The 12,087-nt window shown below is 40.1% G+C and overlaps 1 protein-coding gene across 2 annotated transcripts in view; it reads left to right on the forward strand.

Annotated features, from left to right (window-relative positions):
- The window catches only part of TRPM3 (transient receptor potential cation channel subfamily M member 3), a 190,146-nt gene that overhangs the window by 136,826 nt on the left and 41,233 nt on the right, over positions 1-12,087 (forward strand). For both annotated transcript variants that reach the window (XM_084628736.1, XM_084628737.1), the window contains exons 15-16: positions 1,409-1,576; positions 2,565-2,690. In XM_084628736.1, coding sequence (XP_084484862.1) covers positions 1,409-1,576; positions 2,565-2,690 — 294 coding nt within the window. The remainder of the gene's footprint in view (positions 1-1,408; positions 1,577-2,564; positions 2,691-12,087) is intronic.

Here is a 12,087-nt window from a genome sequence, read left to right on the forward strand (position 1 = left end):
CAGTTTATTGTTCACTCTATTCTGCTTTATTCCATAAACCTTTATCCTTTAACTCTCCCTCCCTGAAGCAACTCTCTTTAGGCAAAAGAGAGAACAGCATAGACTTTTTATGCACCTTAATGGATTATATGGCGGGGGGGGGGGTTGTACTTTAAAAGCAGGGCAGCTCCAGTCCAGAGACCTGGAATGACCTCTGCAATGCACTAGTAGGCACCAGTAGACAAAGCAGGAATGTTCTCCCTCATGGGATGGAAATATACACTCCCCACATATGCCAACAGGCCTACTGAATAATGTCATTGGCATTACTGAAGTTAAATTCATTGGAGATATGTATACAATGATTTTTCCATGAAATGCTGGCAAAAATCAAGCTTTGGTGTGTGTGTGTGTATGTGGTTACAAATGGGCCTAAACCATGGTGGGCTTGATTCCACACAACCCAGGTATAGAGTGATGCATGTATAAGCAGAAGGTAAAATTGATGTGAATCACAAGACAGCGAATACAGGAGAATATGACCTCACATTGACAGGAGCAGTGCTGCAGGGCTGCCAAGTTACAGGAGTGAATACCTAAGCACTTAAGTTGCTTACTTTTAAGTCTGTCTCCTCAGACTCACTCATGCCATTGTCCTGACCTATTCTACCCTATTCTACTTGCAAGTAAGGGAGCACAGGGAACTTACTAAACCCTGATCTACATAACTACATTTCGTTGACCTAGCTGTGTCAAAAATATCACACCCCTTCCCCACATAGCTAAGTCAACAACCTCCCTAGTGTAGATGTAACTATGCCAACAGAAGAATGCTTTCGTTGGCATAGCTAACGTCTTTTGGGGAGGCAGAATTACCATCCTGGCTAAACTCCTTCTGTTGGTTTATGCTGTGTCTCCACTAGTGGGCTCTGCCAGCATAGCTATGCCAGCACAGGCTCTGTACTGTAGACACTGCCTAACACTTACTGCAGGGGACTATGTCTATTGCCTAATGTTTCTTGTGTGTCACATGAACACTGGAACACTCTACTGTGCAATGTGCAAGACTTTTCAGGTTCAATGCTTTTGTGGGTCCGCCTACTACCTAGTATGGTAATATTTTGTAGTGTTCTAGCTTGTAACAATATGTATGAGATGAGCAGTTTAGGGATAAATAAATTATTCAGTACAATGAGTTAGCCATATAACTTCTATTAACATTGCAAGGCATGCTATGCTTAGTTTCCCCACAGTCCTCTGAAAACATAATTTCAAATGACAGATTTCCAGGTGCCATTGAAACTTACACACTGGAATGTTTGATTTCCAGATTCCCCAAGGGGCTTGTTCCATTTGATACTAAGATACCACCATAATCATAACCTGTTAATTGAGATTATTATTATTATTATCATTATTATTGCTTTAGGTAATTCTAGGAATTCTACTTCCTCCTTCAATTCTCAGCTTGGAGTTCAAGAACAAAGACGACATGCCTTACATGTCTCAGGCCCATGAGATCCATCTACAAGAGAAGGAGCCAGAGGAACCAGAAAAACCAGTAAAGGAAAAGGAAGAGGAGGACATGGAACTCACAGTAAGAGCAAACAATACAAAAGCCAGCCTAAATGCTGTCAATTTACTATTCCCACCTCTACAGGGACTGCAGACTAGAATGTCCAAGTTTAGTGAATAAACGCTTCCAAAAATCCTCTTTCCTCAGCGGGACTCAGTACTTATGTTACAATGCTGAATCACCAAATTTGCCTCTTTGAGTTCTGGTGTTGCCTCAGTGCATGACAATACTGCATCATCACGTTGTGATGTGACGTCATGTATTGACCAACGGCAACGTGGCATTGTCTGAAATAAATGTAACAGACTTGCAGGATTCAGAACACACCCAAGAATGTCAGGATGAGTGGCCTGGATGAGACTGAGCACTTGTCTTTCGTGTGTTCAGAAGGCAGGGAGAATGGAAGTTCCCAAAGCTTGGATGGAGACTGGAGGTTTTTTCCTTTTTATCTGTTCTCATTCAGCAGAAATTAGTGTGCTGGTATGTCTACTGCTATGATATGGAAATCTGTCTAATCAGAATTTCACCTCTTTGAATCCCTCACTCAACCCTTTCTCACATTGGTAATTACTTACTAGTATACATGTGGAAGTACTTAGAAAGGATTGCACATTCTAGCCCTGAGTAATAACAGGAGTTCAGTGGGGAGGTTACATTTGATTGTGTTCTTCTGTTTTTTTTATAATGAATATTTTATTTGCTTCATTTAAAATGTTAGAATTGCACAATGTAACCCTGAATGAATAATTTATACCACAAAAGGACCCAAACAGTTGAAATTCCGATGATTAGACAAATCTCCACAGTTTCTTGTTTGTATCAAGCTTCATGAGCATTTTTTATTTGGCCAAGGTAGGGGGAAAATTGCAAATCCCATCATCAGAGAGCTTTGAAGGGCTTTAAACCCACCCTAGTCCTCCAGGGCCAAGATGCAACTGAGACACATCAGTAAAAAAAGAAAAGGGTTCTTTCTGGTTAATTTTTTTAAAAAACAGCCTATTTCCCACAGGCAAACAGCAGGCGCTGCCCCCAGGACCCAGTCTGCAGGCAGGCAGAAGGACCTGCCTACAGGACCCAATATGCAGGCAAGCGGAAGAACCGGTCCACAAGACCTGCCTACAGGACCTATTTGCAGGCAAGAACCTGGCCATTGGAAAAGACCAGATGCCAGCATAGCATTTGATGGGCTGTTTTCCACTCATTAGCTATTAATTACAATTAATTATTGCTGGCTTCTGCTCAATTCATGAAGTGCTTATTCAAATCCAATAAGCGCTTCACACAGTGCCATGTTGATGGCATTGGGTAAAAATATGGCGATGAGGTAAATACCATGATCTCTCTGTGAACATCCCGGCTCTCTGTTTCTTGTCTCCAATACTACATTTCCCTTTAAAAACCTTCTGATTCCCACTACAAAAGCACTATATGCTGAATGATATATTCTTGTTTCCAGGCCTTAGGATTTAAGCTTTCCTTCCTCTCTCCTCTCAGCCTTCTGATAGTCCTATGGCTCTCTCCTTTGACTGACCCCGCCCCCCTACTCCCTGATATGCAGCACACACACCACTGATAACCCAGTTCAGGGAGAATGACTACAGCCTTCTCTACAAAAAGCAGGAGCAGGGGGACCTAGCTGATCGCATGGAGTCCAGCAGCTCTTGTAATATGGTCTTGGGCCCTCTGCTGCTGAATTCAAATGTTTTTTATATGTCCTTGAGTTGTGAGCTATAGAACACCCAACTAATTAATTTTGCATCAGTCAACAGCAGGGAAGCTGCTGGGCCCCACAGTGGAGATGTAGGAGATTTGCAGAGAATGGGACCTTTCTGGATAATAGTTTCAGAAGAAAGACGACATCCGTGTCATGAGGCTGTTATAGTTAGTCCTTTCCCAGGCTTGACAAGAAGTGACATTTTTTAATTATAAAAAATAGTTTGGTTTCAATTTTGGGTGAAAGTTATGCATTGGTTCTTATTTTATCTGAACTGCTTCACCCCTGGGACAGGAGGACCCCAGAAAGATTACTCAAAAAGCTCTTTCATGAAGACCTTTTTTTGATCACACTTGATATTTAGGGTACATTTTAAACAGTCTGAGAGTTAATAAATTATTAATAGATGTTTTCATAAACCGGTTAATTGTTATAGAGACCAACAATTTGCTTGTAACCATAATTTGTAACCATCTACAGTCTTATCACTGTCCATAACACACACTACTCAGGTTTGTAGAGTGCTTATAATGTCTATTAATTCTTTATAAGTGTATCTTGAATATAAAGTTGCCCTCCTTTTTTTAAATGGCTAGTAGTCCAACTCTGTGAATTGATTATTATAGAATAGGGTGTGTTCTATGTTTTCTGTGCTGCCCCAGAAGACGGCGGGGGACTTTACCACCACCCTGTGGTGCACGAAAAGGATTGTGTTACAGCCTTGGCTTACACTTACGCAAAATGGGTGTAAATCGCTACCATTCTGATCTGATAGCATTTTCCACCCAATTTGCACTCGTTCTGCACAAGAGTAAATGACCACACAAAGTGCAAAAGCAGGGAAATAAAGCCAATGTGTGTGACTCGGCATGTGTTTACACTGCTTTTTAACAGCTTTTTGTTTGGTAGTACCCAGAGGGACAGTTATATCAGGAGAGGGGAATTGAGGGCTTGTCCACATGGTGCAGCAGTGCACAATACAGGAGTGTTATTTCTAAAGTACACTAATGTGTTGCACCCTGCTGGTGTGCACTAAAGGTTCCCTACTGTGCTTTAATGTAGTGTCATTTGAAATAGTATTTCATTAGGGAACCTTTAGTATGCATCTGCAGGGTCCACACAGATCAATTAATGTGCCTAAGAAATCACACCCTCATAGTGTCCATTACCCTAGCCAATAGACAAGCCCTAAGTTATCACCCATAGTATGCTGAATTTATACATTGTAAATTACTTGTTACTCACTTTTGCTTTTTAAATTTCTAACAGGTGCATGGGAGTGCCAGGCACAAACCCCATTAACACTTTGGTGATAGGCAACAGGATTTCCTGATATAACATGCCCACAAGAACACATTTGCTAGAGCTCCTCTTTCATCATTGCAACCCCAGCACCAAAAGGGTTAACAAGTCATAGGATTTGTGCATGGAACTTTCACTCACTAATCCTTAATACTTAAATTTGAAGAATTACGGGATGGGGGGAGGAGTGGCAGGAAACTAAAATCTACAGGAGTCTAACTCTTCCACGGACAATCTTATTTCTGGAACCAGATCACAGTCATTTATTCAGTATTTTCTTTGTTTAGTTCTAATTTTCCCCATCAAATAAAGAGGCTGCCCTTCTACAAGTAGTAAGAGTGCAAATAAAAGAAACACATTTGGGCTTAGGACATTCCCCACTTCAAAAAATCTCAAGTAGGTTAATTTTTTGGATATGAAATGATTCCGGCTCTTTCTGGAATTAAAAAAAAATACAATAAAACCAATACAGACTGAAACCCTAAAGCTACAAAAATTAGCTTTGAAAATTAGCTTCTCCGTGGGGTCAGCGCTGCAGTGGTACAGATGAGAGCTGTGAGATAGCAGGGCTGTTTGCCTGGTTTTTTTTTTTCTTATTCATGATAAAGACCAAGTGAACTGGGGGAAAAGAGCACAGTTGTCGAGGAAAGGTTGGCCAAAAAATGGTTCCCTCTTCATGCCAGGAAACACTGAATGGCTGTCTGTGAGGGAGATTGTTTTCCCACAACCCCTGGTCATGTTTCTGTGTCAGTGTCTGTCCTCCCTGCTGTCAGCAACTCTTAATCTGACTTGAGTAAGCTGCTGGTACTGGCCAGCAATAGGAGCAGCTGAAAATGCTAAAGGGGGCCACTGAGCTGAACTTAACACCTTTGTCTTGGCTGTGCCTTAACTCACCCCCACTCACACACTTCTGCTCACTCCCCATGACTCAGTTCAGGGTGAATATATAGGCTTGCTCACATTGCTAAACACTATGGGTGAAATTTGGCCTGGTGCAGAGAACCAGCACAAGGGATATGCATCACTTATGTCTCATGTAAAAGCCATAATTTGGGGACTTAAGTAGTGCATTAGCCGTGCTGGTCCCTTGCACAGAGCTGAATTTCACCCTAACTGCTGTACATTTCTGCACAGTGGGTGGAAACCTCTCCGTACAACTGCTGAGCAGACACTAAGGGTAAATCTTACGCAGCATTTTGGAGCGAACCTCGTAGGCCAAGTCAAAAGATGGGCTGGCGGGGATCACACTAGTGTGCCAAGAATAGCTGTGTAGGCAGAGCTTTGGAGTTTCAGCTTGGGCTTTGAAGCCCACCCCTCCCAATAAGCTCCTGCCCAAGCCACAGCTTCAAAGTGCTGTCTGCACAGTTCTTTTTAGAGTGCTAATGCAAGCCCCACTAGCCCATCACTCACCATTTTTTACATCACGCTCGCATGTTTTTCTAGAAGATCTGTTCTAGGAAGAGCTTTCCCCAAATGATATGTATGGTCTATGTTATACAAAGGTCAGACTACATAATCAGAATGGTCCCTTCAGGCCTTAAAATCTATACCTCGGTTGACTTAGGCTGGGGGGCTTGCTCCAGAATGCTGTGTAGACATATGCCCAGCACTAGTGCTTTGGCTCTGCTTATTTCTTTCAACAGTGTTCAGCAGATGCTCCAGAATTGAGCACATAGAGCTGCAGTTAATATATATCAGTGTCTAGAAAACTGTTCTCAGTGTTCAGAAAAAGGAACTCTTGGGCACATGTAAAAGCTGGTTTTTACATGCTTACATCTCTGGGGTTTTTAGCTATTTTTGTCCTAGAAACAATGGAAGTATCCATTCCTTAGCAAGGAATAGCCACCCAATACCGTTATCACATGGCCATCATTTCCCTCTGTATTGTGGGGATGGTTGTGTATTGTGTGTGTGCACGCACACGCATGCGTGTAGGTGGATATTCAGCAAGCTATGTTCCATTTTTCCTCACTAGTTTGTAGGTACTAAAGTTTGTAAGTAGCGTGTGCGTTTCACTAAAGATGAGTTCTGAAAAGCCGAAGCTCATATTCAGTGGGATCAAAATTCTTGTTATAAAACAAATATACAGTATATACTGCTACTACTAAAAAACATATTTTAATTTGTAAGTGCACAACCCAAATGTATCTTGTTGCCGGAACAACCCTAAACATAATTACAAGGAAATAAAGCCACATGCCTAAAAAAATCCCCGAACCCTGCTCACAAAATCCCCATGTCCCACTCAATAATGTACGTGTAGCACACAACATAAAACTGCAAGCCAAAGGGAAAGCAAGTAATGAGGATGCTGCAGATACACTGCACTGTGCATGTTGCCCTGAAGTCAGGATTACCCTGACTGACTCATGGCAAATCACAGGCAAAGTTTTACATTAGAAAATGAGATGCCACTTACACCAAACAGTCTCAGTGTAGTCTCACTGCTTCTCCTAGCTTCTACTTTCCCTTAGAAATAGACACACATGTTTGTTCACATTCACTGCTTGCAACAACACCGTGCATACTGTCCATTGACTCAGGCTTTTTTTATAATATTTTTAATGGGAAGGCTTTTCAGATTTGTTAATAACATCATGAAATTAACATCCTGGGACATTAGATTAAGCTTAATCCTGAGCAGTTTTAAAGCTGTTCGCCATCTGCAAGGTCGGGGAGGGTGGCTCTGTGGTCGATGGTTATTTTGAAATGACTGTAACATGTTTAACCTCAACATCGCTATCCACAAGAATAACTAGGCAATAAAGCAGCAATAGTGAAAGAAGAAATGAACCTAAAGCAAGGTACTGAACAGGACCTTATCACATTGACTGCTGTGGGAGTACAGGAGCATTTACAGTCACATGTTTATGAAACTGTGAAGGGTTTAGAATCTGTTAAACAGTCCCCCGCCCTGAAACACTGCCCGGTGCCTTAGTTAAATCTGCCAACGCCCATTTTCACCTCTCCCTCAGAACTCTTGAGCACAAGCAGGCAACAGAGCTAAAAGCCCCAGGATAGGCACTGCAGATTTGTGTAGTATCAGATATCAGTTTTCCCCTTAAGCACTCAGGAGGCAGAGGGAAGTAAGCAGACAAATGATTTTCTCAGGCAGGAAGAGCAGAAATTGTTCAGAATATCTCAAATCACATGCAAAAAGCCATCCTCTCTCGTGACCTGGGAAATAACTCTGTCCCTCAGGCAAGTTGCCTTTGGTAATGGGAAGGGTTAACAGTTTCTATTAATATTATTACATTCACTGAGTGTTTGTTGGAGATAGAGTCTGCAAGGAGTGAGTCAGTCTGCTTAGCTAAAGTGAATCCTGCTACCATTTCCCTTTGGGCACTATCCACTTCCTCCTTTTATTCTGATACTGTGTCTCACCCAAACTTCTTGTGACTTATTTTTTGGGTCTAAGTTGGGTGCCCTGTGTTAATATTTAATACCAGTTGTTTTAAACACATTTGGTAATGCCCCTAGTGTCTGGGATAGACACAATGAGCTAATGGATAAATAACTCTTCTAAGATGAGGAGGACTTGTGGCACCTTAGAGACTAACCAATTTATTTGAGCATAAGCTTTCAGCTCACTTCATCGGATGGACTGCAGTTTTAGGAGGGGGAGAAAAGACTCAGCTTCTCTCTATCCTTGAGTCCTAGATCTTTGTTCTTTTTCTATAGAGACTTACAGTTAGCAGGTATTCAGTCAAATACAAGAAACTGAGCAACCACATGGCAAATAGCAATAACTTTGAGAAAACTAACATGAATCAAATAAAGTGTAAACACTAGAAATGGCAGCAAAAACGTAGATACCTTAACAATAAGTACCCTATAAATATCTAGACAGACAGAAATAAATACATAGGTTCATGCCTTGATTGAATTGTTATTTATTCTTTAATGAGGCCAAAACATGCAGGAAAGGCTTCCCAGAAGATGTAGCCAGGTACAGTTCCTGCCCTTAAGAACTTGCATTCTAAATTATAGATATGACACCATAATGTGGGGTGTCAAACAGTCTGAAGAGTATGGGAAGAGAAAGGGTTAGGGCTGTCAATTAATTGCAGTTAATTCATGCAATTACTCAAAAAAAATTAATGGCAATTGAAAAAATTTATCGCATTTAATCACAGGTTTAATCGCACTGTTAAACAGTAGAATGCCAATTGAAATTTATTAAATATTTTGGATGTTTTTCCACGTTTTCAAATATATTGATTTCAATTGCAACACAGATTACAAAGTATACAGTCCTCTATATTATTTTTATTGCAAATATTTGCACTGTAAAAATGATAAAAGAAATAGTATTTTTGAATTCATCTCATACAAGTACCGAGGTGCAATCTCTTTATCGTGAAAGTGCAATTTACAAATGTAGATTTTTTTTTGTTACATGACTTCACTCAAAAACAAAACAATGTCAAACTTTAGAGCCTACAAGTCCACTCAGTCCTACTTCTTGTTCAGCTAATCGCTAAAATATAAACAAACTTGTTTTGTCTATATTTATGGGAGATACTGCTGCCTGCTTCTTATTTGCAATGTCACCTGAAAGTGAGAACAGACGTTCGCATTGCACTTTTGTAGTCATCATTGTAAGGTATTTATGTGCCAGATATGCTAAACGTTTGTATGCCCCTTCATGCTTTGGCCACCATTCCAGAGGACATGCTTCCATGCTGATGACGCTCGTTTAAAAAAAACTAATGCGTTAATTAAATTTGTGACTGAACTCCTTGTGACTGAACTCCTGCTCTGTGTTTAACCTGCATTCTGCCATATATTTCATGTTATAGCTGTCTCGGATGATAACCCAGCATGTTCGTTTTAAGAACACTTTTTCACTGCAGATTTGACAAAACACAAAGAAGGTACCAATGTGAGATTTCTAAAGAAAGCTACAGCACTCGACCCAAAATTTAAGAATCTGAAGTGCCTTCCAAGTCTGATCGGGAGCATGCTTTCAGAAGTCTTAAAAGAGCAACACTCTGATGCGGAAACTACAGAACCCGAACCACCAAAAAAGAAAATCAACTTTCTGCTGGTGGCATCTGACTCAGATGATGAAAATTAACATGCATTAGTCTGCACTGCTTTGGATCATTATCAAGCAGAACCCATCATCAGCATGGATGCATGTCCTCTGAAATGGTGGTTGAAGCATGAAGAGACATATGAATCTTTAGGACATCTGGCATGTAAATATCTTGCTACACCGGCTACAACAGTGCCATGCGAATGCCTGTTCTCACTTTCAGGTGACGTAAACAAGAAGCGGGCAGCATTATTTCCTTCAAATGTAAACAAACTTTTTGTCTGAGCAACTGGTTGAACAAGAAATAGGACTGAGTGGACTGGTAGGCTCTAAAGTTTTACATTGTTTTATTTCTGTATGCAGTTATTTTTGTACATAATTCTACATTTGTAAGTTCAACTTTCATAAGAGATTGCACTACAGTACTTGTATTAAGTGTATTGAAAAATACTATTCTTTTATTTTACAGTGCAAATATTTATAATAAAAAATAAATATAAAGTGAGCACTGTATACTTCATGTTGTGTTGTAATTGAAATCAATATGTTTGAAAATGCAAAAAACATCCAAAAATATTTATATAAATAGTATTCTATTGTTAACAGTGCGATTCATCGCGATTAATTTTTTTACTTGCTTGACAGCCCTAGAAAGGACAAAGGTGTTACAGCAATATAATGGTTATTCAGGGAGACAGAATGTAAGAACATGAATGTTATGAATTAATATTATTATAGATTAAGGAAAGTCATCAAGAGATTATTTAATATAGTACTGCCCCAGCAAACATCAGATATGATATATCATAAAGTTTAGGGGATTCATCCTTAGTTTACCTGCATCTTCCCAAAAGTACCTTCAAAATTTTCAGCACCAGGAAGAATGGCACAGAACTGTAATGTCATTATCCTCAGAAATACAACCTCCCATTGCAGAAAGTAAAATTCATTTTTTGACTTGACCTTCCTCGATATAGTCTACGTACACCACAAATAAACAAGAGATTGTAATGTTTGTTTTTAAATATTTAGGAATCGCTTAGCTATTATGGTGATGGGCCATATCACATTTCCAGCAAGGCACTTTAAGCACATAAATAATCCCACTAAGTCAACTAATTACGTACACGATTAAATGCCTTGATGAATCAGGATGCATGAATGAAGGAAGGACAGTGTCGTTAAAGTACAAATGCCGGGTTTGGAGAAATCATCTCTGCCATGACATCCTGTGTGACTTTAGACAAGTCACTTGACCTCTCTGTCTTAGTTTCCTCCTTTGTAAAATGGGGATAATAGCAATACTTGCAAGGGTGTTATAAGGCTGCATTAATTATTGTGTAAATAGTAAAATGCTTTGAAATCTTCAGAAGGAAAGTGTTATAGAAACATTAACTAAAAGCAGCAGGGCAGCACCAGCACACTTAAGTAAGGCAATAGGTATTAAAATACTTGACTTGTAGATGTCACTACATGGAGAAGTACCAAAATCTGTGCCTGTCACAACAAATTTAGGAGTGGGAACTTGCTCGCAGCATGAAAACTCTCATAAAATTCCATCTACCCTGAGCCTTTTATTCAGAGAGGAGTGAAAACAGAGCAGTTCTACAGTCAGTATTACAAATACAGCAGGACAGTTCTCTTTGGGTTTTTTTGGCGTTATTTCTTTAAGGAAAACAATGCCATTCTTCAGAGGTTATAAAATCATTTAAGATTCAGTGAATAGTATTTATTGTAATTATTTTCTCTCTCTAAGGTTGAGCGTGAATTTCAGACTAGCTCTGCATGTAGACAACATCTGTTGTTGTTTAGTCACCATTAGTATTGTATTTATTTCTACTGGCAGATCCTCAGCTAGTGGAAATTGTAATAGTGCCAAAGAAATCAAGTCATTGAAGTCAATGGAGCTATGGCAATTTACACTATGTGGTAGATCCTCAGCTAAAGTGTGTTCAGCATTCTGGAAAATAACCATGGAAGAAGATGCAATCCCTATAGCAAGGAGCTTACAGTCTAAAGCTGTAGAGGGGGAGGGATAGCTCAGTGGTTTGAGCATTGGCCTGCTAAACCCAGGATTGTGAGTTCAATCCTTGAGGGAGCCATTTAGGGATCTGGAACAAAAGTAAGGGACAGTACTTGGTCCTCCTGTGAAGGCAGGGGACTGGACCTTTCAAGTCCCTTCCAGTTCTATGAGGATAGGTATATCTCCATATTATAAAGCCTCATTCCTGCAATGGACTCCAACGGGCAGGCCTCTGAATCCATATTGAGATCACTGCAGGATTGTGGCCTAAGTGGGATACAGTGAACAACAGCCAGCTTCATTATTTCTAATCCAGTAACCTTCAACATCTGCTTTCCTCCTTCCTGCGTTTCCCTTCCAGTATCAACTCTCTGATCGTTTTCCTATAACAACTTATTTTCTAACCTTCTCTGCTTTGCACATAGCTACATAATAGGAAGTGACTGCCAGGA

The sequence above is a fragment of the Lepidochelys olivacea genome (genome assembly GCF_965140295.1).
Source record: "Lepidochelys olivacea isolate rLepOli2 genome assembly, chromosome: 5".
Taxonomy (NCBI): domain Eukaryota; kingdom Metazoa; phylum Chordata; order Testudines; family Cheloniidae; genus Lepidochelys; species Lepidochelys olivacea.